At 39.7% G+C, this 21,382-nt stretch overlaps 1 protein-coding gene across 2 annotated transcripts in view; it reads right to left on the bottom strand.

The window, feature by feature from the left end:
• Positions 1-21,382, bottom strand: part of myo10l3 (myosin X, like 3) — a 71,210-nt gene that overhangs the window by 20,044 nt on the left and 29,784 nt on the right. For both annotated transcript variants that reach the window (XM_077579913.1, XM_077579914.1), the window contains 11 exons: positions 18,639-18,785; positions 17,561-17,661; positions 17,344-17,410; positions 16,357-16,449; positions 15,047-15,115; positions 13,441-13,523; positions 13,257-13,365; positions 10,734-10,814; positions 7,677-7,801; positions 6,906-7,020; positions 2,107-2,213 (listed from right to left, as the gene is read on the bottom strand). In XM_077579913.1, coding sequence (XP_077436039.1) covers positions 2,107-2,213; positions 6,906-7,020; positions 7,677-7,801; positions 10,734-10,814; positions 13,257-13,365; positions 13,441-13,523; positions 15,047-15,115; positions 16,357-16,449; positions 17,344-17,410; positions 17,561-17,661; positions 18,639-18,785 — 1,097 coding nt within the window. The remainder of the gene's footprint in view (positions 1-2,106; positions 2,214-6,905; positions 7,021-7,676; positions 7,802-10,733; positions 10,815-13,256; positions 13,366-13,440; positions 13,524-15,046; positions 15,116-16,356; positions 16,450-17,343; positions 17,411-17,560; positions 17,662-18,638; positions 18,786-21,382) is intronic.

Genomic DNA, 21,382 nt, shown 5'->3' with positions numbered 1-21,382 from the left:
GCTTTGTAATTACTTACAGATGCCACACGATGGCAGCAAAGCACTTTTTTTCCTACTAGACAAGGCTATGTCTTAACTAAATCCAGCACCTTCATTGCCCCAAAAATGCCACCAGATGGCGCCGAAGCAATATTGTTATATTAGACATGGCTTTCAAGGAATAGGCAAAATTGCGAATGCCGAACCATGAATACACGGTGGTTCATATTTCTTGCATGCACAAAGTCTTTTGACTGGCTGTCAACATGATATCACAGTTTCGCCTCGGATGGTGTTAAACTGTTTTGGCTAGCTCAGCAAGCGGCTATGCCAGTTGAACTGTTTAGCTTTCAATTAAATGTGATTACAGCTGTCGAAAAAGTGTCAACCAGAAAAGAGCACTATTATCTTTGCAAAGGCAGGCATTTGTTTAATTAAATTCAGCTCACGCGCATGTCATAACACTAGAACTTAGCGGGATCGTAACAGAGGACGTGCCTGAAGGTATGGCAAGCCGTCCGAACATTAGTCAACATCCCTGATATCCAGCTTATGGTCCATGTACTAGTATGTCCTCACTAGTAGGTAAACATTGGGCATGCTAGTAGGGCTAATACAAGCTACAACGGACATTTTGAAATTCTACTACTTAACATTTATTGCTTCATTAGCTTTTATAGCGTCCACATGGCAACTAGTGCACAATTTTGCCTCACTATTAGCATGTAATTGCATACTAGTACGCTCTTTTTCCCTTACTTAGCATCTGTCTTCAATTCTGCATAATATTTCTACACACTAGTAGGACAACTTAGGCATACTAGTAGGACAACTACATGTTAGCATTGAGACCAACTGTTCACTAATTGACAAGGACATCTACTAGTATCAAAGTGCTAATAGTAGAATTTTACTTGTGAAAACTACGAGTGGGCAATTTTATGCCATTAGTAAGGTCCAGGAGGCTAATAGTGTGTGACAAATACCTACTAATTGGGCCTAGTAGTGTTTAGAACAGTGGTTTACTAACAAGGTTTAATTGCATACAAGAAGGACTAAAGTAGTACTTTTAATGGACACAGTTATTCTAATGCACCCTAGTTGTTCTCATTCAAAGCCGTTTGAGCATGTACTGGATATCCTACTAGAACAATGAGTGGAACAGTACAAGACCTTAACTCATTCCTGTTCTATTTTAAATCTATTAAGTGTCCCAGAGACGTATTTATATGTTTTTTTAAGACTAGAGCATACAGAAGGCTTTGAGGCAGCCTTTCAACTGCACAGAACGGTTGAAGAAATGGTAGTTATTACACAAACGGCCAGCAGGTGGCAGCAGAGCAAAAGAGATCAACCAGGGGCCATGTTGAAAAAAAGCTCATTACTCACATATTTAAATAGATTTGTCAATAATGATGAAACTTAGCTATGTTATAATGCTAATTGCTGCAAAAATGGAAACAGATAGAAATATACTTTTTTTTCCTGATGAAAGAAGAGACTCTAATCTTTCTTTTGGTAGGTTCCATGTTTTTATAGCAATCGAACACAATATTCTGTGAGCCTTGCAAAATCAGTCAAAATCCTGTAAAACAGCCGGGAGTGAAGGGTATTGCTTCTGTGAAAAAGGCTGGGAGTGAATGAGTTAATAGAGGTGCAATGATTAATCGACTATACTAAATAATTTGATCGATTAATCATTTTGAGACCTTGGAAATTAGATTAATTCCATCAAAACAAACAAACGATTAACGGAAGATCAAAATAATCAGCAGTCCTAGACCTGAAGCTTGTTGATATCAACGCTATGGAATAAATGCTCAATCAACTTGTCTGCGTGTGCAATTTTAAACGCTGAATCTGCTGCCTTTGCCACGCAGAGCCGCTCACATCCACATGATTGCGATTTCTTAACCACGTGTGGACAAGTGCATCCATTGTAGCCATGATTCAAGTAAAAGTCCAGTTCCAAACTTTTCTCTTTTGTATCATGCCACTAACCGGCACATGCACGAACGTGCCCGAAGGCATGCAATGTAATACACCCCCCCCCCCACCACCACCACCACCACCTTCCCACAGCACACTTGACAAAACAAACCCCTGACAACTGTCACTGCCACTCACCTTGCCACATAACTGAGGATGTGGGCGCGGATCACCATGCCAGCTTTGTGCCGCACCTCCTCCCTCTCCTTCTCCAGCCTTTGCTCCAGGGCCTCCTTCAGGAACACCTGCGGGAACGAGCAAACCGTGGACAGGGGTGTGGGTGGAGGGCTTAGTTCCGTTTTTTTCTCCCCACTTTCTGCAAGCTGCGGTGTAGCCGGGATGTTTTTTTTTTTTTTTCTTAGATGGCTCCTGGCCGCCCTCCTCCCTCCACGGCTCGGGGCAAAAGTGGCACTGCGGAGCTGTTGCGTCTGACGCCGCTCTCGCCGCTGCACAGCCTCATTGTGTGCACTTCCTGAGCGTTTCCCTGCGACTGGCGTGCATCCGTGCGCAGGAGGAGGCAGGGAGAGATGGAAGGAGGGTGAGAGAGGGAGGGAGGAAGGGATAGAGGCTGGCGGGTGACCAGAAAGGAAAAAAAAAAAAGGCAAGCCACACCCCTGCTTGCTCTCAGGAAGGAAGGAATAAGAGTTTGGTTAACCCTTTGCATGCTCACGGGGACTCTCCCCAAGTTGAGGGAAGAACATGACTGGGCAACACGACGCCAACTGTGTTTATCTTGGGTTAGCTTAGCCATTAGCATGGCTTCTTTGTCTTCTATTAATCACCCGTCGTCATCCCTTTGTGAGAAATGTAGTTAGTTTGACTTAGGAGCAGCTCCGTGACATGTTTAGCTGTACTAGCTAGCCGGCTGGAGCTCATTGCTAGCTAGCTTGTGCAACGCAAGTACAGCTGAGTTGGCCTTGACCTCCCACATTTACACACTTTAAGTCTACTAAATATTACTGTAAGACACACCAACATTAAGAACTGTTTGAACATTTAGACGTTGCTTATTCTTAACGTTTTTTAACTCATTTGCTCCCAAAAACATATACAAATGTTAGTTTGTTTTTTTATTTTATTTTTTATGCTAGAGCATACAAAAGGCTTTGATGCAGCCTCTGACCTGAAGAGGTCGCTTAAAGCAATGGTAGTTATTACAAAAATCGGCCAGCAGGTGGCAGCAGAGTATAAGAGATCAACCAGGGCCATCTTGAAAACAAGCTCTTTTCCCCCCACTGTTTTCAACAGGTTTGTGAATAATGATGAAACTTGGTTATATTCTAATGCTAATCGCTGCAAAACGAAAACAGATAACAAATATACAGTACTTTTTTCCTGATGAAAGAAGAGACTCTAATCTTTCTTTTGGTAGGTTCCATGTTTTGATAGCAATAGAACACAACATTCTGTGGGCCTTGCAAAATCAGTCAAAATCCAGTAAAACAGTTGGGAGCAAAGGGGGTTGCTTCAGTGAAAATGCCTGGGAGTGAATGAGTTAAAAGTGAGAGCCACTTCTTGGGTACTAATTAATGCAAAGTGCTAGCTGTTTGATACACCCTTCTGAAATAACAATGACTTGCCTATATGTATACGTGAAGACACTGGTTACGTTAATAATTTCTCACGATAAGCAAAAAGATAAATATCAATATGCAACATTTTATTTCTATAAATCAGTAAGCACTTTTACAATATGTCCCACCACTGTTGAGTTATTTTTAGAACGAGCCCGCAGGCTACTATGTGGTCCCTGGATGCTAATGCTATTACAGTAGTTAGTTGGTGTATGGGGTTTCCTTTTAGGTGTTAGCATTAGGCTAGCAGTGCACACACCAAATGCTAACATCTTTTTGGAAGAATTGTTCGAAAGAATTGTTATCTAAGTGCTACTGCCAAATCCTTTTTTTGAATACTGAGTTAACCACTACTTTTCCACCTGCTGCCAATAGCCCTGGCAATCATTTTGGGGTGAATGAGCGATTTAGCGCCCGCCATTTTGGAGGTCATAGCGCTTGGGGTTTCGAGTTGTCGCTTGTTTTTGCGCCCCAGATGTGACACCAATCAAAGACTCCCACAGCTGCAGTCTCACACTGGTGGTGGAGGAGGAAGCTCCCACTCCGTCCACATCCTCCAGCAACCCCCCCCCCCCCCCACCTCCAATCTCCGCTCAAGACACCTTATCCGCACCACGCCGTGCCGAGCCCCCAATTCAGCTCTCACACTTCCTCCGCAACACAATCGGCAAGCGTATAATTACGCAGATTGTTCCACCCCCAGAGGAACCCCCACCTCCCACCCCTCACCTCAAAACATGACCATGTGCACTGAAGGACACCCAACCGCAAGTGGAGCCGTCATCCAGCCAAAGTTCAAACCGTTGGATGCGTGACACTGAAAAATGATATTCCGGTGAGACATAACGACTCCAGAGATGCTTCATTTTTTACAGGCATGCGTACATTAGCGGTTTAGCACCAGCTATATATTCATTAAGAAGCTGAGCGTGGCAGACTTCAAACCCGCCATATGTACGAAGGGGAGTGTGCGGGTTAGTGTGTCAGCCAGATGGAACATAAAAGCTTTTTTTTTTTTTTTTAAATGCAAGTAAAATATATGAAATGTTTCAGGGATTTATGTCTTACGCTGATGAAGTTAAATGTTGGGTGAAAATGAGTTTTTACAATGCTCATCTTTTAGTTGAAAATGACACAAGAGCCAAAAGGCTGCATACTACTAAATTAACAAATGTTTATTCATGTAAAGTGGATATAAAAAGTCTACACACCCCTGTTTTTACACCCAGCTTTTAATAAAAATAAAAAAAAGATCAAGATAAAACATTTGAAAGAGTTTACAACGTTAATTAATGTGACTTACAACCTGTACAACTTAGATGGATTTTTTTTTCTAACTTTTTGGAAGAAGGATTCAAAAATATACATTTGAAATAATTTGGTTGCGCAAGTGTGGACACCCGCTTATAACTGGGTTGTAACTGTTCTGAATTCACCAATCACATTCAAAGTCATGTTAAATGGGAGTCAGAACAAAGAGCACAATTTAAAATGTCTCTGATTTATCCCAAATAAAGTTCAAATGCTCTAGTAGGCTTTTTCTGCCATTTTTTTTCACTTTCTAGCAAAAATAGCCAGAAGATTTCATGCTAACATCGACTGTTATTTTTGAATTGTTTACAGTTTCCTCCACCTTGACTGAGGCCCCTTTTCCAGGTGAAAAAAAAAAAAAGGTCCAAAGCATGATGCTGCCACCAACATGTTTTTGTTGTTGTAAGGTTTTAAAATGATGGCCAAAAAATGTAACTTTGGTTTCATCGGACCCACCAAACAACTTTTACCACTTTTTTGTGACCAAACTTAAGTTGAACTCAAAATGTGGCCTGAGTATGAATAGTTTGGGTGATCTTAATAACTGCACAGTAAATTTTGTAGAATAAAGTCTACTCTAAAAAAAAAAAGTCTATTTGGTCCCACTCTAAACAGAGTAAAATATACACTTGGAAGAGAGTAATATTTTGTGTGTTTTGGTCTCCTTTTGCAGATAAGCAAACAGTAGGAGTGGCATAACTCAGGTGGTAGTGTGGCCGTCTCCCAAGCTGAAGGTCGTGAGTTCGATCCTCAACCCTTGAGTAACTTTTTTTTAAAATAAACTAATAAAATGTATTCAAAACAAAATTCCTTCTAAAATGTACTTAGAGGATTTTGTCATTGGATACACTCATACACCGTAAAAATACTCTCTTCCAAGTGTGAATTTTAATCTGTTAAGAGTGGGACCAAATAGACTCTTTTTAGAGTAAAATGTATACTATTGTACTGTAATTGACTGTGCGTGTATATGTGTGGAGAAAGTAGGTTTTGCCCTTCACGATCAGACCTGCTATTAAAAGGTTAATCATTCATTGGGAAAACAGTGAAAATGAGGTCTTTCTAAGGAAGAGTTAATGATTGAAATAAAGAGCCAGGAGGGAGTCTGGCGCACCGCGAGGTGTCCCCTGAAAGCCTCATTGCCTCCAAAGCTTAATCATTATTTGGTGAGCGTCAGGAGGTGAACAATGAGGCCGCCTCGGGATTACTGACTGTAAGCGCCCAGCACCGGCTCGCACGATGCACTTAAGAGGGAATTTTTTTTGGGGGGGGGGGGGGGTTAGCCATCAAAAAGTGTGCGGTTGTCAACAAGGGAGCAGCACGTCTGACCACAACCTGCCAGTAAATTCTTTGGGACGTGAGTCACGGTGAGGGGCGTCTAAACCGTCACCAAAAAAAAAAAAAAGCCTGGGAATCTTTAGGAGAAAATACGGGATTTGGCCAAAGCAAACTATTTTGCCGCAGTAAAAATTGTGCCTGTAAAAAACATCTACGCTCTAAAAACAATTGGATCAAAAGTAACCCAATTATCGTCAATTTGACCTCACTTTCGGGGTTGTGGTATGCAAAATGACCCTATTTTCGGACCTAAGTAAAGGATCTGACTAATATTTATGAGTTGTTTTACGCTGAAGGACCTTGACTCAAAGTTGGGTCCTATTCGACCCAAGTAGAGGATCGGTCCATTTTTGACCCAACTGTTTTTAGAGTGTAGAATACTGGCAGCCACAAAAACAAAAAAAGGCAGTAACTAAGAGATGGCTGCAATCTGAACCTCCAACACAGACCGATTGAATAAATGTTATGAACACAATTGAAAGTATGGAGTTAACTTCTCTTTAAACCAAAAAATGGGGAAAAAAAAATTTGTTTTGGGAAAAATGGATCAAAAAGTGACCAAAAAAAGACCTGTAATTATTGTATTTAATTTTTCTGTCATTCTGAAATTGATGACCAAATGTAAGTTTGTCATTTTGCTTTGTTATATCTGAAAATGTTACGACAACAACAAAACACACACAAACACACAAAATAAATCCAATTGTTCTTTACCTTTGTCTTTCCAAGCTGCCACTCTTTTTTTGTGTTGTCATGACGTGCCAGAAGCTCGACGCAACTCTGCTTTTCGTCTTCCGTCTGGATTTTCTTCTTCAGGATCGTCTTGTACCTGCGAGTAGGTGACGGAAATATAAATGCTGCCATTTTTTACGAGATAAACTCAAAGATCGAAAACTTCTTCCACATACACAATATCACCATTTCTCTCAAATATTTAATATATCTAAATCGGTGTTAGTGAGCACTTCTCCTTTGCCGGGATAATCCATCCCACCTAATCTATATCAAGATGCTGATTAGACACCATGATGAGTGCACAGGTGTGCCTTAGACTACCCACAATAAAAGGCCACTCTGAAAGGTGCCGTTTAGTTGTAATCCGGTGGGGGGGGTCTAAGGTCTAAGGCACACCTGTGCACTAATCATGGTGTCAAATCCGCATCTTGATATGGCACACCTGTGAGGTGGGATGGATTATCTCGGCAAAGGAGAAGTGCTCACTATCACATATTGTGAGAACAAGATTTGAGAAAAATTGATATTGTGTACATTTTTCTCCTAAAAAAATGGGGAGCAAAAACAAAAGTTTTGCATGTACATTACGTGCAATACATGCATTGTCACGTCAAGTTTATTTGGACAGCCCTTGATTAAGTACTAAAGAATCTCAAAGGTGACATTAGACAACAACAACAGAGGTGCGAGTCCTTCGTTTTTTGACTGAATTCATTCTAAATCTACAGGCTGAGCTGGTATCACGCAGACCTGTTGTAGAAATCCTGAAAGGAGCGGCGAACTGGGAATCCAGCCTTGCGGATCTTAACCGTTTCCAGCATTCCGGAGTATTTCAACTGGTTCAGGACAACATCTGGATCAAACTGGTTGGCTTTCTGCAGAGAACAACACACAGCAACGGTGGGCGTAAAAATCAAGCAAGTCAAGTCCATTTGCTCAGCCGCGTGATATATTCACACACGAGCTCACTCGGTATCCATGAGTATTGCGTGGTGGCTGAGCTGGAGTCTATCCCAGCTGACTGGTGAGAGGCGGAGTACACCCTGGATCGGTTGCGAGCCAATTTCAGTTGTATGCCCACGAAAACAAAACAGCTAATCTATTTTATACCTCGATAAGTTTGTCGAGTGGCGCATTGTTCCCCAATTGGTGTCTTATCTGCACGCTGTCGTCCACATGAAGGACCCAAACTGACAAAATTCAAAATAAATAAATGACTAAAAGTGAAAATAAAAATGAAAAAAATTCTAAATGAAAAAAAATATATATATATATATTTTTTTTTTTTCTCCTTCTTCCACTTTTAGTCATTTATTTATTTATTTAGTCATTTATTTATTTATTTTTAATTTGGGCAGTTTTGGTCCATACCGCCAGGTCAAAATGTTAATCAAATGACGAGGCGGTCCTAAGCGTGTCTTGCGTTGGACTCCGCCTTTCCAACTCAATAAATAAAAAAATAATTAAAAATGAAAATAAAAGCGGATATAAAAAAATATAATTCAAAAATTAAATACAAATGTATTTATTTATGTATATATATATTTTTGTCGTTTTTATTTCCATTTATAAAAAATAAATAAAATAAAAATTCTGAATTATATTTCTTATATCCCTTTTTAATTTCACTTTTAGTCATTTATTTATTTTGAATTTTGGCAGTATTGGTCCTCCATACATTGTCACCCAGAGAGTATGCGGTGCCGGATAAGCCCCCAAATAGAGCCAAGGCATTCCGCAAAGGTGTCAATCTAATTACGTGCAAATGTTACCATGCAGGGAAGTCCTTTCATGCTCGCATGTGTTCATGCTCATAATCAAACGCACGCATGCAGGCCAGAGCCAGAGCCTCCTCTGAGCTCTGAACTTTGCTCTTTAGCAGGGGATTTCGGCCCACTCAAAAGAGGCGCTGGCATGAAAACAAGCCGGGCCTCCAAGCGACTTTTCTCCCAGTGACGGAGGATGAATATAAATCGTGCGTGTGTGTTGGGATGCATGTGATCATATCAGAAGAAGTGACAGAAGAAGCCACAAAGTGGGAAGAGTGAGGATAAAGAAAACAGTGAATGTTCAGAATGATCCATAGTCCTGTTCTTTCGTTCACTTTGACTTCACGCATGCATTTCGGTGACAGAGACTCTCCACGCTTTGCTTTCTTGCATATTGCATTATAATACACACACTATACATCCATACTCAGAAAATTTGAATAAAAAGTTTAAATTTTTTTGAGTATGACGACCCTACGTATGTCATCGGCAAGTTAAGGCAATGCATGGCGTACAGTTATACTAAATAAATTAGAATACATATTCGTAGTGCTGTCACTATCGAATATTTTTAGAATCGATTAATCTATCGATTATTTGATGGATTAATCAACTGATTGAATAAATTTTAATTTTGCATTTAATTGTATTACAAAAGCATTTTTCGCTAATTATAGTTTATCTACCAGCGATTGGTGTTTATTACGTACTTCGTATTCATATAGTGATAAAAAAAAGGGGGATTAATTTTGCACTATGTTACCGGTTCAGTCATTGTTTTCCAAAGTGAAAACAGATGTTTATAATTGTCTTATTTTGATTATACATAGAAGATAATCAGTCTTCTTTCATCAAGGACTACAGAAATCAGTGAACAATTACTGTTGATATGCTGAAAACAGAGGATTTGGACATTTTTAAATGAAAAAATGGCTCCAAACGATTACTCGATTATTAACTCATTCACTGCCATTGACGGCTATAGACGTCAAAAATTCATTTGAACTATTTCTATTAGTTTAACATTTTTTTCCACTTTTGTTAACAAGAGTATAGAACCTAGAAAAAAAATATTGTACATTTAGAACGGATGCAAAATTTGTGATTAATCGTGAGTTAACTAGTGAAGTCATGCAATTAACTACGAAAAATCGCCCGACTCTCCTATTTTTTAATAGTCCTTTCTTCTTTTTTTTTTTTAAAAGTAATTGTAATTATTATTTTTTAATTATTATTATTATTATTAATCTTTTTTTTAAGATTATTAAAAATTTAGGGGTGTCAGGTGATTAAAAAATTTAATCATAATTTTTCTAGGTTTTCATACTCTTGTTAACAAAAGTGGGAACATTTTTTAAACTAAATGAATTTTTGACGTCTATAGCCGTCAATGGCAGTGAATGAGTTAAAATAGTTGCCGATGAATTTGATAAACGATTACTTAGTATGGGTGTCTATAAACTGCATAGATATATCGGAGTCCAATTTTGTGTGAGGGAGTGGAAAGCACGTTGCTGATAAAAGACGACAATCCCCAAGCTCCCTCTCTCACACAAAGACATCGGCCAGATCCAACAATCAGACAACCGAATCACCCTTTTTTATAGCCATGTGGTCAAGAGGGGAGAAAGGCAGGATGAATAAATAAACCCCTCGGCTGGCTCTACCGCCGCCGCTGTGGTTTTCGTTTTGGCATTCCACTGATGCAGCCAGATCAGCCAAGCACCGCTGCAGCTGGAGCGACCTCTGACCCCCAGTAAAAGGGCTGGAGTGGTTGGAATGTGCTGGTACGCAGCCCAGGAGTACAAAGGGAGCCTTTGCATTGGACCGGAGGGGGCGCGTTTATTAGTATTGAAAATATACGCCCCAAAACCAAATAACCTGAACTGTTTTTGTTTCAAACGCAGCATTGTTATGACTTAGCGGTCAGGCGTAATGCTACACTGTAAAATGACTTGGTGGGACATTAACTCTAAGCAATGGCAACAATGAAAAGCACTTGGAACTGATCTGACAAGATAGAATGAACATAACCCACCTTAGCCATGTTAGGTTTGATGCAGCGCACAAAGAAGGGGTTGGAGGCACTTAGTGTGGCCATTAGCGAGTGGAGAGATTCCTGAAAAACACAAGGCTCCAATTTAGCACACACATATTCGATGATGTCAATTCACTCACAAGATGTATTCATTCTATTTTATCTCAAACCAATCCAACTTAACGTTACTAATGAAACACTCGTTCAAACCCAAAAACGTATAAATACGTTTTTTAATAATTTGTCTGTCACTCCCAAAAACGTCTTTATACGTTTTTTATGTGTTATTATGCTAGAGCATACAGAAGGCTTTGATGCAGCTTCTGACATGAAGAGGTCGCTTAAAGCAATGGTAGTTATTACACAAAACAGCCAGCAGGTGGCAGCAGAGTACATGAGAGATCAGCCAGTGTTTGTGAATAATGATGGAACTCAGCTATATTCTAATGCTAATTGCCGCAAAACGGAATGAGATACAAATGTAAAAACAATTCCTGGTGAAAGGAAAGACTGTAATCTTTCTTTTGGTAGGTTCCACGTTTTCATAGCAATAGAACAGAATATTCCGTGGACCTTGCAACATCAGTCAAAATCCAGTAAAACAGCCGGGAGCGAAGGGGGTTGCTTCAGTGAAAATGTCTGGGCGTGAATGAGTTAAGAGAGTTAAAAATGAATATAAGAATCATACAAAAATGAATTTGAATATGCTCCCCCGTACGTGCTCCGGTTAAAAGGCAACTTGACTGGCTGAATGTGCAATTTCGCCAAAGCTCATCATAACGAGCCGGTTTGAAAGGAGCTACTGCAGGGTATGAAAGTACTTTGCATCACTATGCTAACTAGCGAGCGCGAATACACGGACAAAATCCAATAATTGTTCAGTTGTCAGACAGCTTTGGAGTTCAGAGTGGAACATTTCCTACTTTCTACTCGACTCGAACGCAGCATCAATCCTGACGCTTACATTCGCACAATTGGGGAGACCCTTGAACTGCGCAGGCTGCGTCGGCCTGGATCTCCTCCCCGCCTCAGACTGGCTGTCTCCATCGAGGCCTGGCCTGGCTGAGCTGAGCGTGATTGGCCCCTGGTTGGCCCCGCTCTGCCCAGCCATCAACACTAATCCCCCTGGCTTCAGAAACTGTGGCCCGGGCAGCCGGCCAAATCCTCCCCTGCTCGCCTTCCCTCCGCACTGCAGTTAGGACAAAAAAGTAACTCGACTGCGAGCCCACCCCAGCCCCCCCGTTCCCGTTGCACTCCAAACCACATCCATCTTTCCTCCCTACTCTTTTTGCAGATCAGATAGACGGACAGCATTCTGCAAGATGGCTATCTGCCTTCGTCAGTGTGACACTGGGGGTGGAATGACCCTCGCATGCAGTGGCACATGGAAGACAATGAGCTGGTCTGTGCCATTTTCTTTCACGCCGTTCATTATTCACTTTTATAACAACCGTCCACTGTGTGGGAGCAAAATAATGAATGGTATAAATTACTGCATGATCAGTATATGAAGATTTACATACACACTGTTTATATAAATATTCACATTTATTTGTTTTCATTGCCCAAACTGACTTTCTACTCTATCTATCTATCCATCTATCTATCTATCTATCTAGCTAGCTAGCTAGCTATCTAGCTATCTATTCAAAATAGCTATTCTAGGCCAAATAAATAACCAAAAATCTGTATGAAGTCGCAAAATATTTGAAGATTGTGATGCAGGAAACGTTGTATTCGTGTTAGTCAAATGTACTGAGGGCCCAAAGACCTAATTTGAACAGCACCACAACACAAAAATATGCAGCATCCAATACCGTTCGTCTTCCGTTTTTGGATTTATTAATTTTTTTAATGGTAATTTTCCATACATTTTTAGACTTTTCTGACTTTTTGTTAAATTTCTGACATTATTGGCAATTTTATAGACATATTATGGTCATTTTCTGCCTCTCTGCTTCTTCCTTTTTTAGACATTTTATGGCCATTTAAAAAAAATAAAAATCCTGCCTTTTTTGCCCAAAAAATTTCTCACAATTTTGTGAACACTTTATGGTAATTTTCAGGATTTCTTCTTGTGTTTTGGGACATTTTATCGTTTCTGCTTTTTTTTCAGACTTTTTTTTTTGGGGAGGGGGGGGGAAGGCAATTCCAAGATTATTTTACTGTAATTTTATTATCTGCCTTTTTATTAAATTCTCTGACATTTTTTGGCAATTTCATGGGCATTATATAATAAATTTCTGCTTTTCCTTTTTGGACATTTTATGGTCCCTTTTTGAACTTTTTCATCTTTTTCTGACAACTTAAAAATGTGGAAATTTTTGGGAATATTTAATTTGTTTGTTTTTTTTAAATCTAAATCATTAATTCATTTGAAGAATATTACAAATAAAATGTTTTTTTTTTTTTTTTAAAGTTTTACTACTTTATTTAAATTATTTTAGAGATCCACAGGAGAAGGACAAAAGAGCCACATGTGGCTCCGCAACTGCAGGTTGCAGACCCCTGATCTATACCCACCCTGAACTGAGAGCTGACGGTGGGCTTGCGCCGGGCCGTGCCCATCTTCATGGTCTCTTCTCCATTCCTGCTGCCCACGCGCTCGAAGAGGTCGTAGATGAAGTCGAGCCTGACGATACAGTTTGCTTGCTGATGCGGAGCGTGTGACTCTACGACAGGATTGATTTGCAACACGAGTGTTTACCTGCTGTCTTTGAGAATGAACAATATGTCGTCCCTGAAGGTGTCCCTGTTCTTCTCCAGGATGCCGCGTGCGTCATAAAGCACCTAAAACAAAAAACTTTTTTACATTGGCCTAACACTGGCGAAGGACAAACTCCTGTTAGACCCAAAAATTATATTTAGATAGATAGATAGATAGATAAACTCATAAAAAGCTGAACAAAAATACAACCATCTGTTGATATTTGCATGTACTTTATCTGAGGCAAAGGACAAATAATTTAATCAGGTGGGGGGGGGGGCAGTAATTTCCCTCGACGGACATGACTGAGATCTAACTAACAAAAACGATGAAGCAGCCCACAGTGGAGCACAGAACTGTTGCAAAGGGGTGGGTGTCAAGGGCTATCCTCTGTGGATGAAGTCATTAGCATTAGCATCCGCGCTAGTCTTGTGACTGCGCTGCCTTGCTCACACACACTGAAGGGCTTGTCCAAGCAGTGCAGTGATACTACAGTGTGTTTGTCTCATCACTTGAAACGCAGCAAATATTTGCCATTACAGTATCTGTGTAATAAAGAAGGGAAAGTTGTGCAACTTGAAATAACACCTGGTGCTAGCTAGCGTCAGGCTACAGTTAGCTTTGTTGTGCTAATGTCAATTCACTAGCTTATGTGTGTTAGCTACGGCTATGTGTAAGATTAAAAAATAAGCTTTTTTTGTTTTGCTTGTTTTGATAATTAAGGCCATTATTTTATTTTTTTCCCCAAAATTATGAAATTAATTATAAACTGTGATTAAATAAATATAAATATTATTATTAATCATAAAAGATGTATGAGTAAAACTAGATTAAAATGATCACATATTGAGATGACCTAAATGTGGCTAACGCTAGTAAGCATTTTCATCCAAAAGACTAAAAATGTGTAAATTGCAAGTAAGAATTCTGCCCCACAGTACATCAGAATTAAACAATCACATTTAAATTTACTGGAATTGTGCTTGTCATTGGGGACAGCAACTTGCACAACTTGGCCAAACGGGACAACCTGTCCTAGCTCTGGACCCACCACAACAGTGGGTTCTCCATGGTGGCAATTTATAGTGCAAATGATCACGGACGACTTTTGTGCGGTGGAATAATTCTCTACTCTCCTTCCTCTTTGATAGCGTGGGCTGAAAATGTGTTTAAAATCGTGCTGGAGCCTGCCCACCCATTTACTGGTTTTCCTTCCGTTAACAAAGCCGAGCATTCAGGAATAGAAGACAATTTCAATCAATTAAGGCGATGAACTAATTGTAAATATTTGATTATCGGCAAGTCGATGTCACGCGCTCAACAACATTGTGGAAGTAGTTAAGTCGGCAAACTGACTAGTCCAAGGATAGGGAACCCTCGAGAGCCAGTGTCCTGCCCTTTTTAGATCTTATCCTCCTCCAACACACCTGATTCAATAACCAGAATCAGGCTTCTACAGAGCTTGCTGATGAGCTGATCATTTGAGTCAGCTGTGTCGGAGGAGGGAGATATTTAAAAGAGACAGGATAGTGGTTCTCAAAGACCAGAGTTGCCTACCCATGGACTAGCATATGCAATCCTTAGTGTATGTTTTTGTGTTCATTACCTCTCCGGCGTAGTGCTTGATGCCAAACTGATGGTCGGTCACTCGGGGCTTCACATAGTACGGGTTTGCCTGACGAGAGAGTGGAAAAAAAGGCATTGCGCATTCTGATTACAAGTATGATGAGCATTTCAGGCATGATAAAGTGAGTTTCATGTGTAAAAAAGCGATCCCCGTTCAAACAATGCTGTACAAATGACATCATAAGATAAATATATGCACAATATTCAATAACAATTTGTAAATGAGCATTTACAGTTTATATTCAAAGTCTACACACCCTCAAATGCCAGGTTTATGTGACATGAAAAAAAACGGAGATGAATCTGTTTCAAACGTTTTTTTTCTGTCATTCATTTGACCTATAACCTATAAAACTCAATAATAATAAAAAATACCGATATATATATTTTTTCTATAGGCGAAGTGGAAGCCAACACCGATGGTCATTTTAAACTGTTCATAATTCACTTTGTCTAATCTCTCAAAGAAGTGGTCAAATGAATCATGGTTTGAAGAAACCGAGGTTGAACGTTATGATAATAATTGCAAAAGGAATGTTTGACGCAAACACAACCCTGCTCATTACGACAAGAGCAAAATATCATACTTATCGTGAAGAATTGTGACGGCGGCAAAATGCTTTTGGGAGGGTTTTGTTCCAGTGAGGACTTTGACAAGGTGGAAGGAATTATGAACAGTTCAAAATAATATCCGATGAAAGGAAAGGAAAGAAAATGCAGTTTGGTGATGAAGTGCTGCCGCCACAAGTGAAAATACAATCCAAACTTTCTGCGTTTCACTATGTGCTCAACTCACTTCAAATTGTTTCCTTTAAGCCAAGAGGGAAGTGAAGATTAACGGCATAAAAACCTCCAGACAGCTTGTTTAGTTTGAAACATAAACACTAACACGATAAAATACAAAGATAACACATTTGCTCGAGGCGGAAAAAATGTTAAGCACATCAAATCTCATTTTTGTTTTTTGCAAAGTAAGTGTAAAAAAAGAGAGATTAGTCCGCTCTTACTTTGTGGCGCAACCTTTTTTTGTGCGCGCACAAAGCTGATCAGGCTTCAAGAAAGGCCGCTCACATTTCAACATTGTTGCCTTCGCATGCGAGAGCGAGACGAGCGGAGGGTGCGTGAGAGCGTACATGCGCCGCGCTGACGTTCCAAACGGCCATTTTACACTCCCGGGGCCCCCTGGGTCATTTTACGTGACTGCGTGCGCATTTGTTAGCGTCTGGTAAAGCGTGAAAGATGTGAAAGGTGTATGTGCGTGGGTGCGTGCGTGCGTGCGTGCCGACTCACGGCGTGTCGGCTGTGCAGTTTCTCCAGGAGGGTGTAGTCCGTGCCTTTGGGGAAACGACTCTCCTCGTTGATAAGAGCCAACATGCCCAGTTTCTATAAGGCAAGGAGACAGGAGGAGGTGAAACGCACACTGGTGGATTTATGTGACAAGTTACCAGGTTAAACCGTGACAAACATCAACCTTGTTCCCACTAAGTCACTGAGAGCGAGGGTTGGCTAATTGAAATTTTGTGCCTCTTTAGTTAAGAAATACAGAAATGAATAGAGAAAAGGTATATCTTTCAGATTAAAACTTGTTATGCTGATTAACTCATTCACTGCCAAAAACGTTAAATAACGTTTAGTAAAACCCTACGGAGGAGTGCCAAAGACGTTAAAAGACGTTTTTTTTTAAAAAAACAGAGGTGAAACTATTTTTCTATTGTTGATTACTGAAAAATGGAATAAGGTAGAAACAAACTTTTTTTTCTGATGAAAGATGAGAGTCAAATCTTTCATTTGGTAGGATGTGTGTTTCCATAGTCCAAACACATAATTTTCTGTGGACCTTGAAAGATCAGTCAAAAATGGCTGGCACCCACGGCATCCCTTTTCTGAAAACGTCTGGCAGTCAAAGAGTTAATACTGCGTTTGTGGAATAAGAATGAATTCATCAATCTCAGGGCGATGCCATTTTGTCCTGTCTGCCGAATCTGACGTCAAAATGCCCTAATTGCAATTTTCTACTTTTTCGCGATATGAGCCCGAGGTCACTTTGATGTCAATTTTAGTCGACAGCAGGGGGTGGTAGAGGACAAAAATAGCAGTGCCTTGTGATTTATGAAAACGGTTGCATTAATCTGCTTCATCCATAATCCACAAACACAATTTTCATTTCTGACAGTAGATGGCCTACAAAAATAATTTGACCCACTACTATTGCCTACTGCCCCTTTTGGTTTTGAATGATGTTTGAAACCAGGACAGTCCAGATAGCTACGTTCGTACCTTCTCAATGAGATCCAGACACTCAGCGTTGTCCATCCAGTCGATGGCCTCCCATTGGATGCCCTCCCTGCAAGGACAAAAAAAAAAAAAACAAGCAGAGACACATAATGGTTGCATTGGGCAGAGTCGACACATGACGAAAATGAGTGAACTGCTGGTTCATTCTTCCTCAAGAAAACAACAGCTTGTGACTGCGGAGGGATAAACATCACGTTACCTGTTATATTCCAGCTGCTCCAGTGAGAAGATGTGCTTGTTGAAATACTCCTGGAGCTTCTCGTTGGCGTAGTTGATGTTGAACTGCTCAAAGCGGTTGACCTGCGTGATGGAAGAAAAGCAGCAATACAGTTAAATATTAAGGAACATTTACAGAGGAATAAAAGAGAGGATAAAAATGAAAATACCCACACAAAAAAATCGTAATGTAATGAGAATAAACTTAAATAAATCAATACATTTTTTCGCAGGATTTTTTTTTCGTTTTAGCAATTTTAACAAGTGAATGTCAAAATACCAACACAGTCCTACACTGCATACTCTATTGGATAATTTTATTTCCTGTAATTGATGGCTAGAGACAACAAAGATTCATTTTTACTGGGCTGGCAGTGAATAAGTTAACTCATTCACTTCCATTTCCACACAAGTTTTGCCTGCTGTGCAATGGGCAGTCAGAATATCAAGACTTTTTAAAAGTAAAATTTAACATGGAATCTAAAAATAAATAAAATAATTGATGTTATTCTTGTAATATTGCAAGTTTTTTTTTCCTTGCGAGATCTTATTTACATAATTTTAGTTTAGATTCCCCCCTGATAGGACATTTTTTTTTAAGCGTGAAATTTTCACAACGTTTTTACATAAAATTGGAAGAAGTTATCCTATAACTTTTTTTCATGCAATATTACTGACTTCTAACTACGGAAACGTTTTTTTCTTTTCAGTTTAAAATGGCTTGAATCCAACATTGCTGGTCGTTTGTTGCACCTTTTGGGGTTGTAAAAGCTTGTTGCATGCTCAAATAGCAATACATGGCATATTTGTTGCCTTGACTACTATTTCTTCTTCTTCTACATTTTTTTTGGGTTACTATTGGTGCATTACCGCCCCCTTCTGGTCAACTATTTTTACTTCAAGTTCTTTTCATAATATTATGACTTTATTTTTGGTCGATTTTATTTTTTTCAATTTGATTTTCATAATTTTATATAAATACGTATATTTATTTTATTCTCATATATAACATTTTTAATTATAATTTCAGTGTGGCCCTAAAACCCTTTCGCATGGCTCACCTCAAAGTTCTCAAATCCAAAGATGTCCAGGATGCCGACGCACTTGAAGTTGTCTTTGCCTTTAATCTTCTGGTTGATCTTCATGATGATCCAGGAGAAACACTGGGAGTACAGCGCCATGGCAACCGAGTCCCGCGAGTCCACGGCCTGCAACGCATGATGCGATGAGAGGTGAGAAGCCAGGTTACCTTAGGTTACCTGAGGTTAGGTGAGGTCGGCTGTGTTGTGTGTTGCAGTCACTGTATGGGCAGGATTGCGTGTTTTCAAAACAGGCCACAGTGTTTAGTACTCATTTCCACAGTGAGAGTGTACTTTTTTTTGCTGTGTGAAAAAATGCTGACTGTTTACTTACTTATCTTTATGGAAAATCAAATAAAATCATATTTATGGCCTTTAATGCAGAGGTCAAATAATCAAGAGTAAAGTAAGTATACCGACAATATTTGTTGCACGAACCTATTTTACATGCACGTTTTTTTTCTTCTTTTTTTAATTATTTAGTTATCTACAAGCGAGCTGGCCCATGTGTCCGTTTTTAACATCGAATGAGGCCCACCATGAGCACAAACGTTTGCCCACCCCTGGCAAAAAAAACGTACTGCATGCTGCTTCTGAATCCATAATAGCGGTAGCGACAATAGTTCACGCCATCCATCATGCGCCGTCACCTCCTGCCACTGAAAAGAAAGCCGGTGGCTCCAGGATCTCCGTCACAGGGGCAAGAAGAGAAGAATGGCCGTTTGTCCCGGGCGAGGGACGGAGGAGGGGTCTCGGTTCACGGAATTGTAGGGAAGGAGGAGGGGGAGTGGGGGGGGGGACACTTGAGGCGGTCGTAGGTTGGAAGACCCCTGCTTACTGGGAGAAGGAGCCTTTTTTTACTGGGTCCAGCAGGGGAATAATGCTCTCTATTTAGCGAGGAGCTGCTTCAAAGGGCAGACAGAACAAGCAAGACAGAACGAGTGGACAGTGCGGCGTCTTTGTTCCATTTGTCAAATGAGCTCTTTTTGTGGCGTGAATAAAAAGATTCCTTTACATATTTACTGGCATAAGAAGAAGGGGGGTTGTGGGATGTGTCACAAAGCTCGAAGGCCACAAAAGTCTTAAAACTACATATTGAGTTACACATTTGACAAATTTGCACAGTTGAAGGTTGACTCTAGGGAATAGGGAACTTAAATACAGTGGGGCCTTGAGATATGAGTTGAATGCGTTCTGTGGGCATGCTCGTAACTCAAAACTCGCGTTTCGCAGATCATTTTTTTCCCATTGAAATGAATGGAAATGCCAGTATTCCATTCGAAATTCACAAAAAAATAAAATTGTAAGTTTGTACTCTAGAAGATTTGACTTTAAAACGTGGTGATGACATCGTTTAAATAAAATTAACAAAATTCAACCGACTCCTTTTGGTGTGTACGACTTGACCATTAGGGGCAGTGTAATACAGTCAACCAGCCATAAAGAGAGAAGAGCTTCACAACTACTGTGACTCAGTAAACTGCAGTAATAACAGTCATTATTTAAAAAGTTAATTGGTTCAGTACTTAAACAAACAACAAAAGATTAAACTGCTATATCAGATGGATTCATTAAAGAGAAAAATACTTTTCGGAAGGCCAATTTTTAATCTTGAAAAAAATATTTGATTGCTTATTATCTAAAACTGAAAACAATCATCAAAAATACAATCATGAATATGTTTCTCTGTTTCGTGAATCTATTATACTGTATATCACTTTTTGGACAGTTAAGAAAATACTTCCTTTACACTTAATAATGTCAACAGTTAGACCCCTGAAGACATTAATTTCATTTACATGATTTCCTATTGGAAAATAATTAATCTGGGATGTCGCCCGGCATCCTGAAATGGATTGTTGTCAACCTTTGAAGTTCTGCCCTGTGGTACATTACAATTATAATAACATGCTGATGAAGATTAGCCTTCATTAATCATAAACTGAGGCACGGATGTATAATGCCAGACACACTGACTGAATTATTACAGTGTCTGCCACCACAGGAGAAGTCTCCAACTTCATTCCCCCCCCCAATCATGAGCTCCATTGTGCTTTTGACTCAGATCACTATCGCCATGGTTTCATTGTGCCGGGAATCTGGCAGACAAAAAGCAGGAAATGGCTGGGAGTCACGCAAGCCATGTGGAGGGGGCATATATACGAGTGTGTTTGAGAGAGAGAGAGAGAGAGAGAGAGAGAGAGTGTCACTGAGGTACACACATAGCAAAAAAATAGCACCATAATATTGTAATTAAAAAGAAAACAAACAGTACCGTTGTAATTCAATAGGATGTAAAGAAATTAAAAAAAAAAATTGCCTCATTTTTTGCTTCAATTCAATGGACATTGCGCTGCTCCTACAGTTGCAGGTCCTTAGTAAGTCGAAGTAATATTAGTCATTCTACGCAGAGGGAAAAAAATATATGCCTGTAAATATTGTGTATATTCTATCTATCTATAATCCTTGCTTACAATTCACACTATACTATACACAGTAAACCCCCCTTCATGTCCCAGACCACCCACACAATAAGTACAATCCACAATATAGAAATACTCTCCTCTATGAGAGTACACTTCATTAACTCATTCACTGCCATTGACGACTATAGACGTCAAAAATTCATGTGAACTATTTATATTAGTTTAACTTTTTTTTTTCATTTTTTTTTTATGAAAACCTAGCTTTTTTTAATTGTACATTTATAACAGATATAAAATTAT

Source organism: Vanacampus margaritifer, chromosome 11 (assembly GCF_051991255.1).
Source record: "Vanacampus margaritifer isolate UIUO_Vmar chromosome 11, RoL_Vmar_1.0, whole genome shotgun sequence".
Lineage (NCBI taxonomy): Eukaryota > Metazoa > Chordata > Actinopteri > Syngnathiformes > Syngnathidae > Vanacampus > Vanacampus margaritifer.
Note: the sequence above shows the minus strand (reverse complement) of the source record. Positions and strands in the feature narration are given on the sequence as shown.